Source organism: Paramormyrops kingsleyae, chromosome 4 (assembly GCF_048594095.1).
Source record: "Paramormyrops kingsleyae isolate MSU_618 chromosome 4, PKINGS_0.4, whole genome shotgun sequence".
Taxonomy (NCBI): Eukaryota; Metazoa; Chordata; class Actinopteri; order Osteoglossiformes; family Mormyridae; genus Paramormyrops; species Paramormyrops kingsleyae.
The window spans coordinates 48,731,249-48,758,898 of NC_132800.1; the positions used below are offsets into that span (position 1 = coordinate 48,731,249).

The following is a 27,650-nucleotide window of genomic DNA, read 5'->3' on the forward strand; positions in this document are numbered from 1 at the left end:
TAAGCTGACAAAAGCTAGCTGAAGTGAGGAAAATATTTACTAATATTAGTTTAATATTATCAGAATAAGAGTTATATAAGATTTAATAACTTACCCATTGTCATAGCAGCTTGCTGTGTGTGTGTTTTTAAGCCGGGGGGCGTGGCCTTGTACGTAGAGTGCCCGGACTGTTTTCCGTGTGAATAGCGTGCGGGCGTGCCCTGCCTCGGGTCATTAGCAGATAATGAAGTGCGACAAAAATTCTGTGCCTCTCCTTGGTTTCACATGGATTACATAAATTAAAAATATTTATTTTTCATTTAAATTGCTTTATTTAAAAGTAGACACTTTAAGCTTTCTATAGATATATTTCTCATGTCTGTCTGTGCAGTATTCGCGGAGTTTCAGTTCATTTTAGTGACGTGTTTCAAAAAGATTTTCACGGAGACTGAGACGGCTGAAAGCGCACCCAGTTTATTTTCTTTATTTTACAAAAGCACAATGTTTTGTGGATATTGTGAGTATACATGAATAAAAGTAGACCATTTACAGATTAAAATGATGTACTACACTTACGTGTATGATCAAACATGATTGCATTTTAAGTTGACGCATTTTAAGTTCTTTTCACGGTTACCAGAAAAAAATGCAAGTGTCCCCGCCGGCGGGTCCGCCGACTCCTAAGCTGGCAGGGTTGGCCCTCGAGGTTTGATTCATGGATACCGCAGTCGGACTTGATACAGATTTCATTTTTTTTTTTTTTTTTTTAAAAAAGAAAGGAAAAAATGGAGGATCTCCCCTCTTTTTGCCTCACGCTACCGTCAAACTCTTGTCTCTCCATCTTCCCCGATAACCAGAGTTCGGATTACACCGTGACGCTCTCGCGACCTATAGAGCTACGGGGGCCTTACGAAGTAGGACTGGCTGAAATCATGTATTGTTACACGTGGCGAAATATTACATACCCCAAAAATAGTTTCGAATTGCGGGAGAATTGGTGGAGGCAAAAAGAGAGGCCGATCCTTTAGTAGATTTGCCTTACCTTTTCCCTCGGAAAATTAAAGTTGGATATTATGAATCTGTTTCACAGATTGTGTCCGAAATCAACGCTTCATTTAAAAAAATTAGGTACGGATGTTTTCTTGTCATACAGCGAGATTACGCAAAGGGTTAATATAATTGGACAACAGAAATACAGGATCAAATTTAAACCTACTCTGGCCTACATGCTGGGCTTTGAGCCGGGTCGGTGGTATTACATAGGAGGTACAGGGTCGATCTCACCCTACCCCGGCGACATTCACGCAGGATTCTATAATATGTACGTCTACTGTAACATCGTGGAACCACAGCACGTGGGGGAATTTGTATTGCCGCTCCTCAGAACCGTTAAAATACACGGTACGTTCGGCGACGTAGTCACTTTGCCGTTCCACAAGCTGCACTACGTACCGGTGAACAAGCAGAGCCTCCAGAATTTGCATATTGAGAGAAAGAACAATCAGAATACTCTGATTAATTTCTCATACGGAAAAACGATCGTCAAGCTACACTTTCGCCCAGTACCAAAGATCCCCGTTTAAAAAACAAGAGAAAGCACAGGTCACGGGGGGAGCATGGCGTGCCACAATTTGCAGAGATTTATTCAGTATTACACCAGTCAGGCGGGACATGGGCTCCCCGGTTTTGCGGGGAGCCCCGTTATGTACGGGCATGGGTTGGGCTCCATGCTCAGTAGGGCTTTTAGATTTATTTTACCTTTTCTTAAGCGTGGGGTTGATATAGCGAAACCTCATTTTAAATCGGCGGCCAAAGGAATAGCTTCGGATCTCGCTGGTTCTAGTCAGCGGCCGTTTTACAAACACCAGTGACCCCAAGCAGGAAGGGTCAGGTCTGCTGCTGCTCTCTTAGAGGGGGAGGAGGAGGAAAAGAGCCCCAGTGTCTTTACCCAGGCAGCATGGTCATAAAAAACCTCTCAGAGCCATCAGGATTCCCAAGTCTGAACCTCCTAAGAGAAACAGGAAACCCCACGGGGACATATTTTAAGAGAGAGAGAGAGAAAACGCTGCGTAAGGAAGAATGGCTCTAGCTCACCGCCTCTCGGCCGAATGCATCAAATCTGAGCTGGACCTGTTTGCGGCCCCTATGACGCAATTATCCATAGATCACACCAATTATGTAGAGATCAACCCATTAAATTCCATTAACGATCAGGATGTTTTGGATTTCCTAATACCGGGGTCAGGCAATTTCTATCTGGACCTCAACTCTACATTGCTATATCTAAGGCTCAGGATCGTTAGGGCGGAGGAAGCCCCCCTGGTTGACGCCGACCCCTGCGGTATTATACAGTACCCCCTAAACTGTATATTCTCTCAGCTGGATATGAGTCTGAACAATGTCCTGATCAGTTCTTCATCGGCCACGCACCCCTATAGGTCATTTATAGAGACCCTGCTCAATTTTTCTACAGATACGCTAGAGAGTCAGTTTTCGGCAGGGCTCTGGTACAAAGACGTCGGAGCTGACTTAGATAACGTGGACATCACCCCCCAGGGCCCTAACGTGGGGTTGCAGAAGCGAGCTGCCTTCTGTAGAAACTCTCGGGAATTCTCTCTGATTTTTTCAGCAAACGAATGCTTTTAAACAATGTGGATATACGCTTAAAGTTTGTAAAGGCTAAAAGCGATTTTAGTCTGTAGAAATGACGCCGATTATGAACTGAAAATACTGAGGGCCAGCCTGTTTGTGAAAAAAGTGGACGTCTCCCCGGCGGTGTCACTGGGTCACTCGGCCGCTCTCATGAAAGCAAACGCCCTCTACCCTATAAGCAGGGTAGTCGTTAAAAATTACATGCTGCCCGCGCAGTTGCGGGTCTGCCCGCAGGACAATCTTTTCCTGGGCAACTTACCGCGCTACATCGTTTTGGGGATCGTGGACCACGGCGCGTTTGTGGGCACGCGAAACAGAAACCCATTAAGGTTTCAGCATTGTGACCTGGAATTTCTGAGCCTCTCTGTAAACAGCCGACATATACTCAGCAAACCGTTCCAGCCCAATTTTAACGCGAGGCAGTCGGTCAGGGAGCTTTACAACCTTTTCCTGGCTACAAACAGGCATTTAAGGGATTCGGCGCTATGCATTAACCACGAGGATTTTGAAAACGGATACTCGCTATTTGCTCTCAATCTCTCCCGAGATGACGAGCTGGACGGCGGTGCCCTGTCACCCGTCATCAGCAGCACATGCCATCTGGATTTAAGGTTCAGAGCCCCGCTACCTCGAACCATGAGTCTCATCGTCTACGCCTGCTTTGACAGCGTGACTGAAATAAACTCCAAGAGACAGGTTTTGGTGGACTTTTAATCATGAACACTCACCAGCTGGAATGCCTTTTACGACCCCTGCTGGGGGATGCTTTTAGAGGTGTGTGGCATAGTGATTTATTACCCACCCGCGTAGAGACATGGCCCACTTTTCCGGTCACAAACACACATGACCGCAATAGAGAGGGTGAACACTGGATCTGGATAATTTTGGAGCCCCAAGAGGGGAAAGCCTCCTTCTTTGATTCTTACAGTTATCCCCCCGATTCCCCTTACTACCCTAAAAGTTTTATGCGCTTCTTAGGGAGGCATGCTAGCGAAATAAGGTATAATACGCATCAAGTTCAACACGACTTTTCCTCCACATGCGGGGCCCACGTCGCCTTTTTCCTCTACCAATGCTTCAAGGGACTTTCATTTCAAGAGACTATGATGCTGTACTCTGATGACTTGAGGAAAAACGACGCTCTAGTATCCAAGTTTATCAAGAAATATTCAAAGTGTGTCAGCCGTGTTTTTTTTTTCCACACGCTTAAAAAAACATTTAATTGCGGTAATCTATCCACAGAGCATAAGGAGTACCCTTTAAAGGCCATAAATGATATTCAGGGGAGGAATCACGTGGCGTGTGAGGGGTACCCACGAGCGGAGAGTCCGTATGAAATTTTCCATGTCTCTCACGCTTCTTTTTCAGAGGAGGGGAGGAGGGTGCCGGGAGACCCCCCGCCGTGGCGTTTCCGCCGCTGCCGTAATCTTTAAGACGGCTGAGGGCTTTCCTAGCTTGAATGTTACCGACGGTCGTGATGGGGATGTTTAATTCGGATATTATGTTTAAAAAGGGTTCCCAGCCTTTAGGATATCCGACGGCCTGGGATTTCGGCTGGGATAAAGTTTTCACCAAATCCAAAATATGGGAACCTTTAATGGGTCTATCTCTGATGATGAGTTCACCCGACTGGGTCCAACGTACTGCCCCGTCGGAATCGAGCAGTTTCTGGGCGCCACTTGCTGGACAACTTCCTGTACAGATTTGTCCCTAGTCGCGCCGTCGAGCTGTCTCTCCTCCTCCTCCACATCCTCGTCCGTTTTTTCTTTCCACTCGGTAAGGATAATTTCTCGCCCCTGACTCAACTCTTTTCGGACTAAATTCAGATACCTCTGTAGCAATTGGTTGTATCTCTTTACTTTTTCGTGCGAGTTAATACCCAGCTGGTTTAATAAACCGTGCATCTGGTTTTCAAGTTCACCCAGGGCCGATTCCCCGATGGTATGGGGGTCGCCCTCTGGGTCAGTATACGGAGTTGTTGGGAGCTCAGCAGGAACATTTTTTTTACCTCGCTCATGGTGGTGGTGGAAAAACAAAAAGCTAGTTAGCCGTCTTACCGGCGAACAGGCTTGTGATGAATGGCAGAGCCACAGACAGCAGCGGTAATAAAACTCCTCCTTTCTGAAGCACGGCCTTGCGTTTCCTCGCGACACTGTTTTTCTTACAGGCGAAAAGTTTGATCACCCTATTCTGCTTCTTAAGCTTGTTAAATTGAGCTACAGTTAAAGGTATACGACCTCTTATAAGATTGAGACAGATTTCGGAAAGAGCCAAAATTATGTCATTAGATGGGACCGATAGAATCTTTTTACGTTTCACCCCCCTCGCCCTCTGTAAAACTTTAAGGGTCGGCAGGTGTTTCCTGAGATGCCCCGACATGGCTTAGTATCAAATCAATGGCTCGGTGGTAGAAAGAGGACGGGGAGCGACCCCGGTAATAAATCGGTCCTGAGTCGGAACTCTTCTGGGCAGGTGGCTCTTAAATCGACCAATAAATACCCGTGCGCGGGTCGAGTGGCCTCTTCGTAGGTGTAGGATCACACATGCATATATCACAGGGCTTAAATTCCAGGTGGCCTGAGACAAGGCCAAGCCTGGTACGAGAGGTAGACATTGGCCTAGTCACCAAAGGGGGGTTAGTGACCCCACACACATAAACACACTTAAGCACACACACACACACTGATAACAAGGGAGGCCAGCACTCCAACTTTTATTGCCCAAAGATATAGGGACCTATAGACAGCAGAGTGCACCTAATGGACAGGGGTCCCTCGACTTGGTACACAACTCCCTCCCCACTCACCCAACAGACTAACACCGTAAAGGAAGTTTCATTAAGTTTGGCTTTTGTATACCCTGTACAGTATATTGATTGACTACTAGCCTCAATATACAGATAGGTTATGTTTGTATGTGTCCTTAGACAATCTTAGTGTTTTGTGTGCCACCCTTATAACCATGTTCACGGAGTATCACCTATTTTACCCCTTTACACTTGAAGACATATAAATTTGAATAAATAAATAGGCATAGCTACCATTGTATATATGTTCTCATGGTATACCAGAAGAACCTGAATAATTAGTGTAACCAGTGTGTCCTAACTTTCAGGGATTCTTCTTTTTTTGTTTAACAACCCCCCCCCTTTTCTTCCAACATTCCTTTGTAGTCCTTATATGATCTTTCTGGTCCATTAGCAAGCCTTCTTTGTTTCTACCATGCTATATTAAAAGAACTGAATTAAGGTGTGCATTATCCATTCTGGAGAAGATCAATTGGGATAAGCCACACCAACCAAGATATGTTGTGTCCAGATGTGCAACTTATATTGATATTAACACACACACACTGTTGTTGTTCTCACTGACGTGTTTCCTGTTTGCTGTTTCCTGCGTGAGCGAGACTGGTTGCTACCGCGCAAACTTTTTAAACTACAACTATAACTATAACCCAAATAATACTTAGAGTTAGAATTAAGCAATCGGATAAATCTTGGCAATCTTAATAAGTCTCCTGATAATCTTCCAAATCCACGACGGATTAATCGCCTCCGCCCCCGGAGTTTTTCCCCGCTAAACGTAAGTATATCACTATGGCTCCTGTCGTTTGCTCCGAGTGCAGTATGTTTAGTTATTCTTCTCCCGTCATTAGCGGTACGTTTGTCTGCGATAAGTGTAAGCTAGTTGCCAGGCTGACGGAGAAGATCGCAGACTTAGAGGGACGCATCCGGACGTTACGGGAGATTCAGGAGAGTGAGAGTTTTATTGACGCAGTGTTAGCGGCTCCGGATATGTCCGCCATAGTGAGCCAGTCTCCCCCCGCTCCGGCAGCAGGGCCTTCGCAGCAAGGCGAGTGGGTGACGACCCGGCGGCATAGCCGTAAGTCCAAACAGGACTCACACCGGCACCATTCACCCATTCGCGTTTCCAACAGGTTCTCCCCACTCAGTGAAACACCCACTGAGCCGCCTGTTGAAAGCGCTCTGGTAATCGGCGATTCTATGCTAAGAAACGTGAGAGTAGCGACTCCAGCGGCCATAGTTAATTGTCTCCCTGGTGCCAGAGCGACCGACATCTTATCAAACTTAAAAGTGCTGGCTAAGAGTAAACGTAAGTATTCGCATATTGTTATCCACGTCGGCACAAATGATGTCCGATTGAGGCAATCGGAGATCACTAAAGCAAATTTCATAGCGGTGTGCAGCCTTGCGAGGAAGATGTCCGCGTCAGTAACATGCTCTGGCCCTATCCCTGCTAGACGTGGCGACGAAATGTACAGCAGATTATCATCGCTGGCTGTCGGAATGGTGCCCGATAAATGGTGTGGGTTATATAGACCATTGGCGGACATTCTGGGGTAGGCCTTGGCTTTTGAAGAGGGACGGTATTCACCCCACGTGGGCTGGTGCCGATCTCCTGTCAAAAAGCATAGCTCACAGTCTTAGGGCAGATTGCTGACTAACCAGAGCCAAGCGAAGGCGGCAGGTAAAACGGCTTAACCGACCTCCTGCTAGTCGCTTAGAGTCGTCACCCAGGCTTCATATTATTGAGACTGTGTCTGTTCCCCGCGGTTTTAATCGTGGGGGGTCATTCCATCGTAGTTCGTGTCTTGCAAACCTTAGAGAAATTAGACCTATTTCAACTCTGGATAGTAGGTGTAATGCAAACCTAAAACTTGGACTCCTGAACATTAGATCGCTGGCTCCTAAGACATTGCTCGTAAATGAAATCATTACTGATTCTAATCTTAGTGCCCTATGTCTTACTGAGACTTGGCTAAAACCGAATGAGTTCTTGGCACTAAATGAATCCACTCCAGCTGAGTATAGCTATAAGCATACTCCTCGACCCGATCGCAAAGGTGGCGGAGTTGCTGCAATATTTAAGACTGACCTAGGAGTGCGTGAAAATACTGGTTATAGCTTTAGTACGTTTGAATTTATTATTCTAAATCTTGCAAGCACATCTAAGTGTAGTTCTACACCTCCAATCACCATTGCCATTGTGTATAGACCGCCAGGCCCCTATAGCAATTTCCTTAAGGAATTTGCAGAATTCTTAACAAGCTTGGTGGTTACGACCGACAAGGCCTTGATTGTAGGTGATTTTAATATTCATATGGAAAATGAAAGTGATCCAGTAACAAAAGCATTTACTGCCATTCTTGACACTGTCGGTGTACATCAGAATGTAACTGGGCCAACTCATGCCTGTAACCACACCCTAGACCTGATTCTTAGTCATGGTGTCCTGGTAGAACACATATCAATTATCCCTCAGAATCCTCTACTTTCAGATCATTACCTTTTAACATTTCAAATACAACATAACTCCCCTAAGGCCCCAGACCAGAGGTACGATACTAGACGTTCCATAGCCTCATTATCCGCTGCAACTTTTCTGGAACAGCTCCCACAGTCCATCAGAGGATGGGTACATGGTGGTCATAAAGGGATGGACATGGTCAGAAACAATGCTCAGGTAGGCCGTGGCATTTAAACGATGCCCAATTGGCACTAAGGGGCCTTAAGTGTGCCAAGAAAACATCCCCCACACCATTACACCACCACCACCAGCCTGCACAGTGGTAACAAGGCATGATGGATCCATGTTCTCATTCTGTTTACGCCAAATTCTGACTCTACCATTTGAATGTCTCGACAGAAATCGAGACTCATCAGACCAGGCAACATTTTTCCAGTCTTCAACTGTCCAATTTTGGTGAGCTCGTGCAAATTGTAGCTTCTTTTTCCTATTTGTAGTGGAGATGAGTGGTACCCGGTGGGGTCTTCTGCTGTTGTAGCCCATCCGCCTCAAGGTTGTGCGTGTTGTGGCTTCACAAATGCTTTGCTGCATACCTCGGTTGTAACAAGTGGTCATTTCAGTCAAAGTTGCTCTTCTATCAGCTTGAATCAGTCGGCCCATTCTCCTCTGACCTCTAGCATCAAGAAGGCATTTTCGCCCACAGGACTGCCGCATACTGGATGTTTTTCCCTTTGCACACCATTCTTTGTAAACCCTAGAAATGGTTGTGCGTGAAAATCCCAGTAACTGAGCAGAAATACTTAGACCGGCCCGTCTGGCACCAACAACCATGCCATGCTCAGAATTGCTTAAATCACCTTTCTTTCCCATTCTGACATTCAGTTTGGAGTTCAGGAGATTGTCTTGACCAGGACCACACCCCTAAATGCATTGAAGCAACTGCCATGTGATTGGTTGATTAGATAATTGCATTAATGAGAAATTGAACAGGTGTTCCTAATAATCCTTTAGGTGAGTGTACGTTGGACGTTGTTTTTTCCTTAGGTCTGTCTATCTGTGATGTTGTTGTAAATGATGACTGTATTTCAGATCACAAGCCTATTACCTTTAATGTAAGTATGCAAATTGAAAGGGTGGAGGATCAGCTTTCTTGCTTACGTTCCCGTATTATCTCCCAGTCTACACCTCAGGCGTTTGGCGATATTTTCTGCAATCTTTCGGCTGTATCATGGCTGGAGTCTGTTGGTAATATGGCTGATCCAGATAAATTACTTAAGGTTTTTAATTCGGTGTGTTCTGGAGTATTAGACTCTGTTGCTCCATATAAGACTAGGCACAGTAACGTTAATTATCAGCCTTGGTTTAATGAACAAACTCGCGCTCTTAGACAGCAGTGTAGGCGAGCAGAACGGGCATGGAAAAGGGATAAACTTATTATCTCTAAACAGATTCTACTAGAATTACGTATAGGATATCAGAAGGCTGTAAAGGATGCTAAATCTTCCTTTTTTTCAAAAATTATATCACAGCATTCAAAATCACCAAAAATTTTATTAAAATCTATTAACAGGTTTTTAAACTCAAATACTGCCTCAATTTCACCATCTATAGAGTGTTGTGAGAAGTTTTTAAATGTTTTCTTGGAAAAAGTTAATACAATTAAATCAGGTTTTCATGATTGGAACGGTTTGACAGAAGTTATTATCAAAAATATTAGCACGTTTGAGAAATTTGACTTGGTTTCAACTAAGGATATTAGCTTTATTATTGGTAAGTTGAAACACCCAGCTGCTAGTTGGGATGTTTTGCCTTTTCATTTGTTGGCTGCGACATTAGATTATACTGGGCCGTGTATTACTGCAATTGTTAATTGCAGTCTTTATACAGGCATTTTCCATTTAAGTTTTAAGCAGGCGGTTATTCAGCCCCTACTTAAAAAGCCTATTCTTGACCCGTTGGATTTTTAAAATTATAGGCCTATTTCGAAACTGCCTTGAGTCTCTAAAATATTGGAAAAGGTAGTTTTAATTCAGTTAAGTTCTTTTTTGGCAAAAAACGAAGTGTTAGATGTTTTTCAATCTGGTTTTCGGGACATAGTACTGAATCAGCTCTATTGCGAGTTTCTAATGATTTGTTACTCATTGCAGACTCAGGTAACACAGGAGCCCTAATCATGCTGGATCTCAGTGCAGCTTTTGATTTAATTAATCATGATATCCTTATTAATCGTTTGGAACATGTTGTGGGGCTGAGAGGGACGGTTTTAAAATGGTTCTCCTCCTATTTAACAATTCAATTTCAGTTAGGGTTGGGGACTATTCATCCAAGTCAGTTCCTCTGAATTGTGGAGTACCGCAAGGTTCAATCTTGGGACCTATTCTTTTTTCTTTGTTCTTGCTGCCTTTAGGCCTAATCTTCAAGAAATATGGTATATCTTATCACCTATATGCCGATGACATTCAGATTTATCTACCGATCAAAGCTGGAGGATCAATTCCTAATCTATCACTGGTATCTTGTTTAACCCCTTGGGGCCGGCGATCCCGCCGGCGGGATCTGACAGAAATTTCGCAAAACCGTTTAAATAACTCTGCGAGTTTTTTTCATATACACATTTTAAAAATACTCTCAGAAACCTTGGACGGTCTACTTTTCAAATATATATAGGTAGAAACTAAATATATTTTTACAGCTTCGTGATACGAATTGAAAGAACAAGAGTGACTGACTTAAGCGTCTGCGTCTCGAAGCGGCTCTGATCGCCCACCCACTTGCAAATCGCGCTATTCGCATGATAATAACATGATAATCCGACAGTTAGTATTGGGTAAAGAAATATGTGAATACGCCCATTGTGACCGAAATAAACAAGAGCACATGTCTGGGTAGTGTTTACACTGATCGGCTACAATATAGCACACGGATACGTCTCTGCCGCTGAAGCTTTGCGCCAGTGTTGCCACTTTCAGCAGCGAAGCTCATACCTGTGTTCATAGCTCAGTGGGTTAAGCCTGTGTGCCTGCAATCACGTGGTCGCCGATTCAAACGCAGCGTATTTAGAACGTGAATAGCGATCTTCCGCTGAGAGCGGTCCTAAACGCTCCCGACGCAAGTAAAACCAAGAAAGGTGACACGATTTGCTTTTTTGCCTATTTAACCTAATTTTAAAAACTTTAATACTTCTGACAATGGAAGTTTTGAAAAAAAGACAGATAACGGATTTAGTCAGTGTTTTTTTCATGATTCTACATAATGATTTCAGCGAGATATAAACTGAAATACACGAGAAAGATACGCGGTCGATGATGCCCTCGTCCTCAGAGCGTCAATAATAGTCACTGCATCATATTTATCGCTTTCTATATTTATATAGTCACAGTTTTTCATTTTTCATTCCATCTATCAATAAACTGTGAAAGGGATTTTATTGTTGCTACTTTTCTTGCGTTTCAAACTGCCTTTCCAAAGTGATGGGTGTGGGGTGCAGTGACATTCCAGACTGATGGGCCATTGACAGTATGCAAACTACTACAGGTGTGAGGACACCTATCTCATCAATATTCATTGTGAAGACCACTGACTTTGAGAAAAAGAGTGTCACTCCAAAGTTCTAACACTTTAGTAATCAAACCATATAAAATTTCTGAATGTCACTTTCACCTATGTGTAGCCAACCCCTGTGTCTATAAGCTTCAGAGCTCAAAAGTCTTACCTAGAAATGTCTATAATGTGATTTTTTACAATTTCTCAGCATGTCTGAAAATAGGTTTTTGAAAAGTATATGTTTAAAGTTGATTTTAACAAAAAATAGAATAATAACATTCTAAGAGGTCTCAGATTATTGGTGCTGAGTTTGTGCTGAATAAAAGCAAATGTATCACTTTGGGATAAATGTTTTTTAGATAGGTGAAATATTTTAAAATGTCAAGGCATGTCAGACTACCTCGAAAGTGGAAAAAAGGCCTCAGGCCCCAGGGGGTTAAAGGAGGTAACTACCTGGTTAGAGCAAACTTGCCTGCAGTTAAATGCTAGCAAGTCTGAAGTTATGGTTTTTGGGATGAATAAGGATGACAGTGGTTTAACCGATTTCTTAGGTACATGGGAATCAAATGTTCGTCCTAAAATAAGAAATTTAGGTGTCATTTTTGACTCCGCTCTTATGTTTGACCATCAGGTTAAAAATGTGGTTAAAAATTGTTTTTATCAGTTGAGGATTATTGCGAAAATGAAATCATTTTTGTCTGTTGCCGATCTTGAAATAGTGATTCATGCTTTTATCTCTTCCCGATTGGATTATTGTAATGCTCTTTATGTAGGACTTAGTCAGTCTCTTATTTCAAAATTGCAGCTGGTTCAAAATGCTGCCGCGAGACTACTTACTGGTACTAAGAAAAGGGAGCATATTACACCAGTTTTAGAACGGCTTCATTGGCTGCCGTAAAAATTTCGAATACAATATAAGGTGTTGTTGTATGTTTATAAAGCTGTTCATGGCTTGGCCCCGGAATATATCAAGGACTTGGTGCTTATGAACACTGGTAGATCACAAAGGTCTTCTAATTGTTTACTGCTCTTTGTTCCAAGAACACGTCTTAAAACTAAAGGGGATCAAGCTTTCTCAGTAGTTGGCCCTAGACTGTGGAATGCGCTTCCCCCTGATATTAGATCTGCTCCAACAGTCGATGTTTTTAAAGTTCATGTGAAAACGTATTTGTATTCTGTGGCTTTTAATTCTTGAATTTGTTATTGCATGTTATGTGTCTGTTTGCTTTTATGCCTTCTATTTTCATTTCTTTTCGGATGTACAGTCCTTTGGTCTACGTTGTGGTTGAAAGGGCTATATAAATAAACGAGACTTGACTTGAGACTTGAGTTTACCCCACAGAGACTTAAGCAGAAGCTTGGCGACCTGCCTCTTGCCCCCGTTAGACACGATCTTATCGGGCTCCAATTCAATCCCCTCGTGTTCATGTTAATGTAGTCCCTGCGACCCACGTCATCGGACGCATCGTCGGGGTAGGCCGAAGCCTGTTGCTTCACTTTGAGAAAGGTTTTAATGTAGCCTCTAAACAGGTCGCCGCTGGTCTGGGGAAAATGCCACACTTCGTGCACCTTTATGGCTGTGAGCTCTGCTGAGACCCAGACCCCCATCAACGCGCGCTCTGCATCAGAATTACCACAGGTCCCCTCCTGCCTGTTGTCGATCGCGCACGTCCTGCACAGTATAAACATGAGTCTCCCATTTGGCAGCCTGCTGGGTAGAACGGGGAAAAACAGCTCGCGCGGGGGGTACACCGTGGCTTTGATCAGGCCAAAGTATTCATTCAGAGGTTTAAAATTTGAATGAATGGGAGATCACGTGACCGGCGCATAGCGATGCAATGCTAAACCCTGAGCTCCGCTTGCAAAAAACATTTAGTTGTCGTCCACCCTTTTTGTTCCTGCACCATGCCTCGTTCCCGTGCCCGAGCCGCCCGGATCCTTGACAGAAAATACTAAGGGGTAACGAGACTAACACAGGACAGGTGAGGCTAATTAACAAAGACCAGGGAAACAGGGCACAGGTGAAACTAATAAACTCAAAGGAACTAAAAACAGGGAAACTAAGAACTTACCAAGGAATAAGAAACCAACACTGAGGAATTACAGACAGGTAAAGACAAGCAGGGCCACAAGGAACAAAACAAAACCCAACTACAAATCAGACACAAGAACTAGAGAAACTCAAATGAAACACTAGAGATCAAAAATACAAAAACAGAGGTGGTGGGATTCAAACACAGGACAGAAGGGTACACAGACAACTGGCTGCTCAACATGTTGAGCCATGAGGCCAACAGAGAACAGGGGGGAAAACACAAAGACTAACATGAAGGACGAGATGACCAGCAACGCCTGCTGGTCAAACTGGGAAGGGACACAGAGTGAGACAACAGGGGCTGACCCTGACAAATAACACTCTACGGACATTTCAAGACCTTCAGCTTCAGTATTCACTTCCGGGCACCTCCCACTTTCTTTATCTTCAGTTGAGATCAGCAATGTGGGCTTATGGAGTACCCTGGCATTCACATCCCCTGTCTACCCATGTCAGCCCCGGTAGCAGCTCCAGAGGCCTAGTCACAAAATTGTACAACTGCTTGTTGACAAGCTCCATGAAACCGCTGTCTATTATGTCAGTATGGGACAGTGAGTTGAAACTAGTGGGTGCTCAACCTGACTGGGATGAGATCTGGTCTAATTTGCCGTTAACGTCAAAATGCTTAGCACATTAATTAATTCATTATAAGTTGATGCATAAAGCTTACACAACACCTCTTATCCGCTTTAAAATGAATCTCTCTCAGAGCCCACATTGTACTCTCTGCCAAACTGCCACAGGCACTTTCCTTCACATGTTTTGGGAGTGTCCCATCATATATGTATTTTGGAAGTATGTTCTTCACATGTTATCGAAGTTCCTTGGTGTTGTTCTGGTGCTGGACCCCTGTCTCTGTTTACTAAATGACAGCTCTGCAGTTGTGCTTACTTTACACAAAAAGCGCTTGTTATTTGCAGGCTTCACTGCTGCCAAGAAAGCAATTCTTCGACTGTGGTTCGAAGCGGACATTAATTTGAAGAGTTACTGGATTGTGTCTTTGGTCGACATTGCAACTTTAGAAGAGACCACAGGTAGATTGAACAAAGCTAGCGTCTCCTCAATCAGTGCATGGACTGGTCTCCGTTTGTCGATTAACAATACTCTGGGTTGGTAGTATATTGTACCTGAGGTTTGTATTTATTATTTGATCTGCCCCCTTTCCCCGTCCCCCCCTTTCTTTTCTTTTCTCCTCTTTTGTGTTTGTGTGCGTTTTTTGTGGAGTATGTGTCTGTTTTTGTTGGTTTGGAAATACAAATAAAAAGTAGAATAAAAAAAATTATAAAATCACAGATAGATCTCCATCCATATAATGTTTCTGTGAAGTGATAATAAGATCAATTAAATACTTTTTGAGTTCAAAAAGTTCAAAATGTCAAGTGTCATCTGCAGTCATCCTTTCCTTTGCTGCTACTAAGTGGTGCTGCTTCAATTACGGTGTGATATGTCTCTAAATAAAATTAGTTCAAAACCTTCAAAAAACAAAAAAAATAAATAAAAATTTGAATGAATGATTACCAGGTGCCCCACGGGGAATTCAAATTTGCCAGAGTGAATGGGTACAGCGACGTGAAATCCACGTACCGGACGTGCTCTTCCCCCGTGACGTCGTAAAGCAGGCGAATCGCCAACGTCAAACAGCGCCTCTTGCGGCCGTAGGGGCTCAGGGGGCTGAAAGTCTGACAGGAAATGCTGTATGGCCGCGCATGTGGCCGATGAATTCTAGCCACTGGATCGAGACGTTGGAATAACTTTTGTATTGCCTCCTGTAATCCCATACATCGGGGATCGGAAATTTGTCCTGTAAACCAGCAATGTAGCTGAAGCGATAGTGGCCGTGGAGAAGGGATCGCAACCCGTGAGCATTTTAAACTCCCGCAGGAAGTGCAAGCAGCCCTCTCTCAGAATCTCCACATCATTCTTACAGTAAGCGATCATCTCTTTTGAATCGTTTAAAATTTCTTTATTAGACTGAACCAGGCAATCCAGCAGTTGCTGCAAGTCTGTCAGCTCCCCCTCCGCATACCGTACAATTTGCAACAGCTCGTCATTTAAAAAGTGACTGCACAGGGTGACCTGTATATAAGCTCCCCATGCGGTGTAAGGTATTGCCTCATTCACAATATTTTGAAACCCCCCGATTACATTTTCGTAGTACTCGCAGAAATTGGCTTAGTTTCTAGGTTGCGGAATATTTAGAATCAGCCTAATCTGTACATTATTGAATCTATGGCATTGTACAACCCCGTCAGGCTGGGGATCCACGTCACCAACACTGGCACCTTCCTGATCAACACCGGCATTTTCAAATTCTCCCAAATCCCATACACGATCATCCCACCCGAGCCCCAAGTCATTTTCAATCTCCTCAGCATTGAGAAGAAATTCTGTGTCTGACAAGGCTTCCCTCAATTCAGAATCCGCGGGGGACCATGTGGCCTCATCGCCGGGCAGCCCCGATCCCGCTTCTGAATCAGAGCCCCTTTCATTTAACATGCTTATTAATGTCTCTAAGGATGGTAGGAAACAGGGCTCTTGGACCCTGGCTTCACCAGACGCTGCGGGTGGCGAGTCGTGTTGAGCAAAGTAAACCACATCATTTTCATTATTAGCGTTGTTGTTGTTGATGTTGTCTATTTCATCTAATAAGGCTTCGGGTATAGGAGGGGGTGTTGCTCCGTCCATACCTGCTGATTCAGGTCTTTTGTAGATTTTCTCTTGACCGATCCGCGTCGTCTCTCTCGTAGATAGAACACAGAATAGCACAATCTCTAAAAATAAAAAATAATAAAGTTATTTTAATGTATAGCGTTTATCATAAAACATGTATAAAAGAAATAATATACTCACTCTATGAAATTCCCGTGTAGTTTTCTCTTTCCAGTGGGGTAAGGCCATAGATGATACTTGGGGGTACTTGTGCTTCTTTACCAAAGGAGGAAAACTGGTACGTAACAAGTATCTGCAGCTGGTTGCGATCCTTTTAGGAACTTTTTAGGTTTTTCTTAGGATTCTTTAAGGAGAAATATACAGCCTGTCAAGTTTTTTAGGATTATCTCATTTTCTTAATTATGTCTATTTGATGTACGTCGCGGTGTTTTTCTTTTAACTCATATTTGTACTTGTGTGCAGACGATACTCTCGACCCGGGATGACCTAGCTGGGATGTAAATAACGGCCCGTATCAGAAAAACCAAAACTTCAAACCGTGTTATATACTGGAAGACAAAATGTCCAATTTGATGTGTGGCCCATACAGTTGACCCGGGGATGGCCTACGGGGATGTAAACAGGTGCATGAGAAAAACCAAAACTTGAAACAAGTTTGAGAAAAACCCTACCACTTTCACATGGGCAAACTGCTGCTGCTGCTGTTGCAGGGGGTGTCAGCTTTCACACACAAACACACAGACACACGGTCAAACTGCTGCTGCTAAGCGTTTATTGGAGGATAGCGTCAGACCCATTTTCCCAGAGTCTCATTCTCCCAGAGTTTCTTTCAGACTCGCTCAACACAGCTCTCAGCTCTCCGACATCACTCTCTGAATCTCAGAGTCCTTTGCAGAATGCCCAAGTCCAGCATTTACATGCTCCGCCGGACTGACCGGGACCTTCCCACAGTACCGCACCACAGGCAGACCCACTGTACGCTCACACTTCATCAGGTAACCAACCCGCTCAGCTCTGCGCTGAGCACCGTCAGCCATCACCCTCATAGCACGGGGCTATTCCGACAAATCCCACTCATAAGCACACAATTCACTGAAACTTCATTTCACTCCCTGCAATAGTAAAAATAAAATAAATAATTAAAATAAATAAAAATCAATAAATAATTTAAAAATAATAATCATATATAAAATAATAAAAATCAATAAATAATAAATAAAATAAAACACCCTCTCCCAAACAACCTCTCCCAAACAACCTCTCCCAACGTCACTAGTTGTGACGTCACCTGGCTACACCCCAAACACGCCCCAATCCCGCCCCACCAGTGAACTTTTGACCCGTAACCTTTTGACCTTTAGGTCATAAATCTTTTTGAAAGAAGCGGCATGCCTCCTCTCTCTCACTCGCCACATGGCTGCACTCAGGTTCTCATCCCTGAGGTGGTTTGTCATGTGGTGGGTACAGCAACGTGCTGTGATCAGTGCTCCTCACCTCGTAGCTTTGGTTCACTCTGAACCGAAACATGAAGTTTGGCCTATTTTACGTTTGTTGTAGCCATATTAATTTCACTGTAAATTAGCGGGACCAGATAAAAAAATGGAAAAAGTAAATAACTGTCATATCCCGCTCCGTACGATCCCGATGTGTGCCACGCCCCCCTCATTACCTCGTGTTCAGCCCTGATGGTTCTCACCTGTTGCCTGTTCCGTTTACCTAGTCCTGTGTATATTAGTCCGCGTCTCCCCATGTCTGCGAGATCCGGCATTGTATTGTCATGTGTTGTGCTTCGTCCGTCAGTCTGCCTTGAATAAACCCCGTTTGCCCGTCAGTCCGGCTGCTTTCGTCTGCTTCCCTGCTCGCCTCCCCGGCGAGCGTGACAGAATGCCGGATCTCCGTAGCAACACGACGCGGGAGACCGAGCACCACCGGCTCGGTCTCCTGCAAGACTTCGTGTATTGGCGCTCCCAACCGCAAGTACTGGAGGATCCTGTAGCCCTGGAGCTGGCCACCCGGGGCGCGGACCTCCTCGCAGAAGAGCGCCCGCCAGGACAGCAGTACCCGCTCGAGCGGGCACGCAAGCTCCTACGCCGTCTCAGCAAGCGCCTCGCACGGCTGAGAGGCGAACGCGTCGCCCGGAGCCAGGACGAAGCGTTCGCGGTGGCTCCGCTTTCGCCTGCCAGCGGCAAGAAGCGGCGGACCAGAGTGCAGCAGGAGGAGGCTCCGTCGCTCTTCATGGGGGCTTGCACTCTGCTCCCCGTCTGGGAGTTAGCCAGGGAGCATGATGGCTCACCGCTGCCCTGGGATGACTTCGCCGCTACCCGCCTGCTCGGCGTCCCGGGTGAGCTGCCGCCACCGCGGGAGGCGTATCCGTACCGGCCGGAACGCCTGCACGGCAAAGGGATAAGCCCGGTGAGAGACGCGATTCCCCGGGTCTCTAGAGCCGGTTTTCCCGCGGCTGCGATGCCGGCTGCAGCTGCCGCCGACCTGCCCGCGGCACCGCCTGTCTCGCCTGTCCTGCCGGACCCGCCTGTCCCATCTGACCCGCCTGTCCTGCCTGCGTTGCCTGCAGTCCCGGTGGCTGGTCGCGTGGAGGCTGCGCCCGCCGAGGCGCCCCCTGCTGGCCGCGTGCTGGTGGCGCCCGCCGAGGCGCCCCCTGCTGGCCGCGTGCTGGTGGCGCCCGCCGAGGCGCCCCCTGCTGGCCGCGTGCTGGCGGCGCCCGCCGAGGCGCCCCCTGCTGGCCGCGGGGTGGCGACGCCCGCCAAGACGCCCCCTGCTGACCACGGGATGGCGGCGCCCGTCCTGCCAGCATTGGAACTGCCTGTCTCGCCTGTCCTGCCGGCACCTGAACTGCCTGTCCTGCCGGCACCTGAACTGCCTGTCCTGCCGGCACCTGAACTGCCTGTCCAGCCGGCACCTGAACTGCCCGTCTTGCCTGTCCTGCCGGCGCCTACACTGCCTGAGGCGGCCGCGGTTGCGCCCCCTGCTGGCCACGTGCTGGCGGCGCCCACCGAGGCGCCCCCTGTTGGCCGCGTGCTGGTGGCGCCCGCCGAGGTGCCTGCAGTGGCCCCTGCTCTGCCTGCAGCGCCCCCTGCTGGTCGCGTGCTGTCGGCGCCCGCCGAGGCGCCCCCTGCTGACCGTACGCCCGCTGCGGCACTTCCTGCTGGTCGCGTGCTGGTGGCGCCCGCTGAGGCGCCCCCTGCTGACCGTATGCCCGAGGAGCCTACAGCGGTCCCTGCTCTGCCTGCAGCACCCCCTGCGGGTCACGTACCTGACTTGCCCGTCTCGCCTGTCCTGTCCGGCCAGCCCTGCTCGCCTGTCCAGCCGGCCCAGCCCTGCTCGCCTGTCCAGCCGGCTCCGCCCGCGGCCCCGCCTGAGGCCGCCGCTCCGGCTGCCCCGCCTGAGGCCGCCGCTCCGGCTGCCCCGCCGGAGGCCGCCGCTCCGGCTGCCCCGCCGGAGGCCGCCGCTCCGGCTGCCCCGCCGGAGGCCGCCGCTCCGGCTGCCCCGCCGGAGGCCGCCGCTCCGGCTGCCCCGCCGGAGGCCGCCGCTCCGGCTGCCCCGCCTGAGGCCGCCGCTCCGGCTGCCCCGCCTGAGGCCGCCGCTCCGGCTGCCCCGCCTGAGGCCGCCGCTCTGCCCGCGGCCCCGCCTGAGGCCGCCGCTCCGGCTGCCCCGCCTGCGGCCACGCCAACGGCTCTGACTGTCCCGCCTGCGGCCACGCCCGCGGCTCTGACTGCCCTGCCTGTTGCCTCTGTGAAGGCCTTGACTCCCTCACCCTTACCCCGGCAAAGCCGACGCCCCTTAGGACCCCGCCTGTCAGTGTCCCGAAAGGGACGGGGCCATAGGCGTGGGGCCCGGTTCCCGCCCGCCCTGCCCCCTGGCTCGCCCTCGCTCGCCTTGGCTGGGGCTCCGGGGCCGCCTGCGGGTCCTCCGGCTCGGGGTCGGCGGTCGCCGTCGGGTCCTCCCCTGGATCCTCGGTGCCGGTCCTCGGTCCCTCCTCCGGCTCCATGTCGGTCGCCTCCGGGCCCCCCTGCTCCGGCTGTGCGTCGGACGGCGCCTTCGCCGGCTCCGGCTGCGCCTCCGCCTGCCGCGGCTTCCCCCTCCTGCCCGCCTTCACTGGGGTTCCCTCCTGCTCCCTCCGTGTCCCCTCTGTCACTCCCTCGTCCCGTTCCCTTGGCCCCTGGGTGGTCCCCTCCTGCTCCCTCCTCCCTCTCCCCTGCGGCCCCTCCGGCTGCTGCCTGTCGCCCGCCTGGGCTCCCTCGTGCTCCCCTTGTTCCTCCTCCCTTTCCGTTGGTCCCGCCTGTCTCTGCTCCTCGTCCCTCTCTGTCTCCTCCGTTCACTCCTGGCCCTTTTGTTCCGCCTGTCTCTCCTTCTGTGTCTCCCTTCCTGGTTTGTCTGTCCGCCTTCCCTGTTCTGTGTCGTCTCTTGTCTTTCGTCTCGTCCCTGTTCTTGTTCTGTGTCTCCGTTCTGTTCCCTGGTTTTGGTTGATGTTCTGTTTTGTTTTCCAGGTCCTGTTTTCCCGGTTCGTCTCGTCCGTCGCCTCTCCTCTGGCGCGCCCGGTGTGCGCGCCTTTGGGGGGGGGTTCTGTCATATCCCGCTCCGTACGATCCCGATGTGTGCCACGCCCCCCTCATTACCTCGTGTTCAGCCCTGATGGTTCTCACCTGTTGCCTGTTCCGTTTACCTAGTCCTGTGTATATTAGTCCGCGTCTCCCCATGTCTGCGAGATCCGGCATTGTATTGTCATGTGTTGTGCTTCGTCCGTCAGTCTGCCTTGAATAAACCCCGTTTGCCCGTCAGTCCGGCTGCTTTCGTCTGCTTCCCTGCTCGCCTCCCCGGCGAGCGTGACAATAACATTTAAAATGAACCTGGTATCGTTAATATAAGTATTAATGGTGCCACTACCGGTTTTTGTGTAAAAGACTGGGCTGTTACACACCCCAGTCTGCAGGACGAGCCGATCAACAGTAACATGGTGTCCGCGGGGTTTTAAAAAGTATTATAAGGTAGTAAATCACATAAGCAAAAATTAAAGCCATTAAAAAGTATTAAAAGGTATTACACGCAAATTTACGAGCTAGGCCTATTAAATTTTAGATTTTTTTTTAACTACAAATTGTCCATTTGTGTTTTAAAGTTTATCTGCTAAATTTCTCCCAAATTATTTTAAATGTGGATTAGCTCATTCCTTCATTCATAGATGATCTCTGTGATGCTGACGTCATATTCGGTGGTCGAGCGACGTCTTAAACAGTTTGCGCGCTGAAGTACATGTTGGCTGCTTACACTCAGAAAAGCTAAGTCATAATCATCATGGGTAAGTGCAAATTTGCACGTAAGTGGTTAGAGGACCCAGCGTTTAAGGACTATGGAAGTAAATTAATGACAAAAGTCGTTGATGAAAAAAACACGTTGAATTACACTTATCGAATAAAAACGCTTTGCATTAATGACGCTTTGAATTTTTGGGGACTGTAATTTAATATGTGCATACATTTAAACATTGAACATTTCGACTGAAAACATTTCAATCGTAATTTCATTGCTTAAATATTCAGTACAAAAATATTCGGCTTCCAAAATTCAGTTCCAAAAGATACGTATTTTAAAGTGCATGTTTATAATTCAACCACATGAATTCAGTTAATTTAATTTCGCCTCAAAATAAATTTCAAAACAACAAATTCAGTTGAAAATATTCCATGTGTTTTATTCGCATCTTTATTATTCAAGCAGTAACATTCAGTCCTCTTATTTCTGCTTTACAATATTCAGTCCTGTTATTTCCGCTGTTTCAAATACGCTGCCACAATTTCAGTGGTTTAAAATACGATCCGAAATTCAACCCTCTACATCCGGGACTAGCAGGATGAGCCATAGATTGCCGATAGAGTTCTCTTCGGGAAACGCGATCAAAATGGAGCAAGCGATCAGTACAAGTACTGATTGACTTGGCAGCAGATTTTTGTTGATTGTGTTATTTATGTTTCTTGTCATTTACTGGTCAATACGATAACTTATTGCAACCCCAAGTAGTAGGTTTTTATGTAAGTAATTCGCTAGCTGCATTAATTATCACCAAAATTATCTTGCTAACGTAAGATGCCTGCAGGCAACTACAAGGTTTACACACCAAGAGTTTAAATCAGCGTGATAAATTTATGATAATGACAGTCAGCGCTCTCTTTTCGCATATGCGATGCACAACTCATAAATCAGGAATGCATGGATGAGAGCAGTTGGTCAACTGGTGCAAATCGACAAACTCATTGAAGAAAAAGCCAAACAATTAAGGCACTTGCCATGAATAGTCTAGTGGATAAAGATACGGATTTGTGACTGAAGAAGTTAAATGCAAGATGTTTTCAAAATCACAGTCAGTAAATTTATTCTGTTGACCCATGTTCCCTATTTAAATTCTGTTGTACAGGCCAAAATTGTGTAACATTATACATTTTTAAATCAGTTTGAAGCTTGTTTAAAAACGGTTGCAACTCAATGCCGTGCGGGTTTTAAAAAATATTGAGAAAGTATTAAAAAAGGTATTAAAAAGTGTTAAATTTAACCTCTGGATTTCTGTATATACCCTGAGTAAGCAAAAGGGGGCTTTAGCCCTGGTTATCCCTCCATCATCCACTAGGAGGGGTAATTGTTCTTTACATGTGCTTTTACACAGTCATGGTTACAGACTCTCCACCTCACTGCACTTGTATTTTGAATGTAGCTCATTTGCCAAAAAAGAGAGAAAACACACAATAAACAAATTTAAATATAAATCTGACTGGTTTTAGCATAATTATAATAATTTTATACAAAGTTTCTATGGATATCATGGTAATATCATTACTGGGAATTCTTTTGGCCACTGAAAATCTGATATCGTGATATCCCTGCACTTTACCCTGCCTTCCTCTCTTTTTGCTCTGTTTTCTCTCCTCCCACCTCGCCTGGGAACAGACAGCAGTGTCTCCCTCACGTCTCCCGACTCTCACACCCAGAGACGCCGACTCGGAATGAGGACGCTGCTGACTGCCACCAGCCCCCCAAATTTCCCTCTTCCTGCTGTTATTTTTATTTTTAATAAAGTCTGCCTCACTGAGGCTTCAGTCCAGTCACCCATCGCTGACTGTATGTCCTTAAACTCATACCACACTACAATAAAACTGCCCACTGCCTGAAACAACTAGAAAGTGAAAGTACAAATAAATTGATGGTTTCAGCCCAGATCTGAGGTCAGGCAGCGGTCTAATACTGACCTCTAATAGCCTGTAATACTGATTTCAGAATCCCCAATTTGCAGTATGGAATACCTAGTAAAACTGACCTCATTATCCCCAGTTTACAGTGTGGAATACCCAGTAGTACTGACCTCAGTATCTCCAGTTTACAGTGTGAATCCCTCAGTCCAGCAGAGAGTAGCTTAACTCCTGAATCCAGTAGGTCATTGTCACTCAGGTCCAGCTCTCTCAAAGGTGAGGAGTTCAATCTTAAAATTGAAGCCAGCGACTCACAGCATTTCTCTGTGAGATCACACCGGTCCACCCTTTAAAAAAATTTTAACATTTAAATTCACTTTTTACATTTCAGCACTGTATTCAAATGAGGAGAATAGTACGGTGGCCCCTAGAGACAAAACACACACAAAAGAAAAAGCAGAAACAAAATGAAAATGCGCAGCAAATTAAAAAAACACACGCAAAAGAAAAAGCAGAAACAAAATGAAAATGCGCTGCAAATTAAAAAACACACACAAAAGAAAAAGCAGAAACAAAATGAAAATGCGCAGCAAATTTAAAAACACACGCAAAAGAAAAAGCAGAAACAAAATGAAAATGCGCAGCAAGTTAAAAAAACACACGCAAAAGAAAAAGCAGAAACAAAATGAAAATGCGCAGCAAGTTAAAAAAACACACGCAAAAGAAAAAGCAGAAACAAAATGAAAATGCGCTGCAAATTAAAAAACACACACAAAAGAAAAAGCAGAAACAAAATGAAAATGCGCAGCAAATTAAAAAACACACGCAAAAGAAAAAGCAGAAACAAAATGAAAATGCGCAGCAAGTTAAAAAAACACACGCAAAAGAAAAAGCAGAAACAAAATGAAAATGCGCAGCAAGTTAAAAAAACACACGCAAAAGAAAAAGCAGAAACAAAATGAAAATGCGCAGCAAGTAGACAATCCCAAACCGGAAGTGCTCCACCACGCTAGGGGGCGCGGTGAGCTCATGTGGCACAGTCGCTACACAGTAGTGATGGGAAGTTCGACTGAATTAACTGATTTGATTCTTTCGAGCTGTCCGTTGTAATAAATCGATTCTAAAATCGATTCTGTGATTCACTTTTTTTTCCGTCTTTTTTGCGCCTGACCGTATGAGTCAACGAATCATGGGATCGGATAATAAATCAAACGGTGTCTCAAGGTTACGTTATTTGACTGAAAGATGGGGCTGGTGTTAAACAAAAATGTTCAGCTTGACTATTCACAATAAAAAAAACAATATATAAAAAGCAGAAAGGGTGTCGATGCTGAATAAACACGCGTGTATATATAGTTCTTATTTTCTTGACTTTAGCCAAATTCATGTGCATGAGTATCAAGGACTACATCACAGTTAACAACTGCAATATTACCAATACAATCACACACACATACAATGAGCATGAGTAAACTTGCATACGTTGTTGTGTAAACGTCAAAGTTAATAAATATCTTTGGTTTTTGATGAAAGACATATGGTTTTATTATGCAGAAATGCAATAATTTACTGTTGTGATAAATGAACACAGGGCTGCCAACTCTCACGCATCTGGCGTGACACTCACGCTTTCGGATTCTCACGCTCGTGCAAGAAATCTTACTGCAAATTTATATTATTACATTATAAACCTAAAATTAGCTGCAGCAAAAGCGTTGGGGTAGTTTGCAAACCCTACAGACCATTTACAAGGGAATAAAACTGTCACAAAGGTGTAAATGCGTGTGCGGACTTGTCTGAAATGGAAAATCTCTGGCCAACCGGCTGACCAAAGTTGACAGCCCTGTGAACAGCTGCGTTAATTTTATTCCTTTCAACAGCGTAACTGCATTTCCGCAGCAAATGCCGCGAGGCGGCGAGGGCTCTTGGGATCGGTTCGCAAACCATTCGTTTTAGTCACCGACCGAGTGTCCGAAAACCGTAAGTTCGATTTGTTCATCGAACGGACTCTCGGACACTCCGTCGGCGACTCAAACGGATGGTTTGCGAGCCGATCCCAAGAGCCATTGCGGCGTTCACAACAGTAAATTATTGCATTTCTGCATAATAAAACCATATGTCTTTCATCAAAAACCAAAGATATTTATTAACTTTGACGTTTACACAACAACGTATGCAAGTTTACTCATGCTCATTGTATGTGTGTGTGATTGTATTGGTAATATTGCAGTTGTTAACTGTGATGTAGTCCTTGATACTCATGCACATGAATTTGGCTAAAGTCAAGAAAATAAGAACTATATATACACGCGTGTTTATTCAGCATCGACACCCTTTCTGCTTTTTATATATTGTTTTTTTTATTGTGAATAGTCAAGCTGAACATTTTTGTTTAACACCAGCCCCATCTTTCAGTCAAATAACGTAACCTTGAGACACCGTTTGATTTATTATCCGATCCCATGATTCGTTGACTCATACGGTCAGGCGCAAAAAAGACGGAAAAAAAAGTGAATCACAGAATCGATTTTAGAATCGATTCATTACAACGGACAGCTCGAAAGAATCAAATCAGTTAATTCAGTCGAACTTCCCATCACTACTGTGTAGCGACTGTGCCACATGAGCTCACCGCGCCCCCTAGCGTGGTGGAGCACTTCCGGTTTGGGATTGTCTACTTGCTGCGCATTTTCATTTTGTTTCTGCTTTTTCTTTTGCGTGTGTTTTTTTAACTTGCTGCGCATTTTCATTTTGTTTCTGCTTTTTCTTTTGCGTGTGTTTTTTTAATTTGCTGCGCATTTTCATTTTGTTTCTGCTTTTTCTTTTGTGTGTGTTTTTTAATTTGCAGCGCATTTTCATTTTGTTTCTGCTTTTTCTTTTGCGTGTGTTTTTTTAACTTGCAGCGCATTTTCATTTTGTTTCTGCTTTTTCTTTTGCGTGTGTTTTTTTAACTTGCTGCGCATTTTCATTTTGTTTCTGCTTTTTCTTTTGCGTGTGTTTTTTAATTTGCTGCGCATTTTCATTTTGTTTCTGCTTTTTCTTTTGTGTGTGTTTTTTAATTTGCTGCGCATTTTCATTTTGTTTCTGCTTTTTCTTTTGCGTGTGTTTTTTTAATTTGCTGCGCATTTTCATTTTGTTTCTGCTTTTTCTTTTGTGTGTTTTTTTAATTTGCTGCGCATTTTCATTTTGTTTCTGCTTTTTCTTTTGTGTGTGTTTTGTCTCTAGGGGCCACCGTAGAATAGGGGCCATGACATAAAGCATTTTTAGAAAACAATTAATTGACTAAAAATCAATCTGTTTCTGTTTGTTTATTATGTAACTGCTGAAATGCATTGTGGGTTTTCTTTTTGTAAAATGCATATTCTGTACTCACTGCAGCTTCTCCAGTTTACAGCTGGGATCCTCCAGTACAGCAGAGAGCAGTTTCACTCCTGAGTCTCCTGGGTGATTGTAGCTCAGATTCAGCTCTCTCAGATGTGAGGGGTTTGACCTCAGAGCTGAAGCCAGGGAAGAACAGCCTTCTTCTGTGACTCTACAGCATGACAGCCTGCAGAGAGAGAGACAGAAACTCTCCAGTAAATAATATCACCTCACCATTACAGGGATTAAATAAATGTGACTGCTCCAATAAATATGTCAAGAATTACAGTTTAGTGTCTAAGAGAAGGCAGGCCCCCTCCTCCCTTTCCCTTGCTCACTATCTCCTCTTTATAGTGTGGAATACCCAGTAATACTGACCTCAGCATCTCCAGCATACAGTGTGGAATACCCACTAATACTGAGCTCAGTATCTCCAGTTTACAGTGTGGAATACCCAGTGATACTGAGCTCAGTATCTCCAGCGTACAGTGTGGAATACCCAGTAATACGGACCTCAGTATCTCCAGTTCACAGTGTGGAATACCCAGTAATACTGACCTCAGTATCCCCAGTTTACAGTGTGAATCCCCCAGTCCAGCAGAGAGCTGCTTCACTCCTGAATCCTTCAGGTTATTGTCACTCAGGTCCAGCACTCTCAGGGGTGAAGAGTTTGATCTTAGAGCTGAAGTCAACACTTCACAGTGTTTATCTATGAGATCACAGCTGTTCAGCCTGGAAAAGAAAACACTTTAAGGCACAGACATATACACATCCAACACGTTAGCTAAATACAAAACATTACAATAGGCATTTATTTTCAATATAATTCGCAGGACAGCTTACATTTCAAAATTAATTATAGTCTGCAGAGTGTTCTGTGCATCCTGGCAA

At 45.5% G+C, this 27,650-nt stretch overlaps 1 protein-coding gene across 1 annotated transcript in view; it reads right to left on the reverse strand.

Moving 5' to 3' along the window:
* LOC111840254 (NACHT, LRR and PYD domains-containing protein 3-like) overlaps positions 1-27,650 on the reverse strand; it is a 93,129-nt gene that overhangs the window by 37,901 nt on the left and 27,578 nt on the right. The window contains exons 6-8 of the mRNA XM_072711727.1: positions 27,318-27,491; positions 26,773-26,946; positions 23,573-23,746 (exon numbers count right to left, since the gene is read on the reverse strand). Coding sequence (XP_072567828.1) covers positions 23,573-23,746; positions 26,773-26,946; positions 27,318-27,491 — 522 coding nt within the window. The remainder of the gene's footprint in view (positions 1-23,572; positions 23,747-26,772; positions 26,947-27,317; positions 27,492-27,650) is intronic.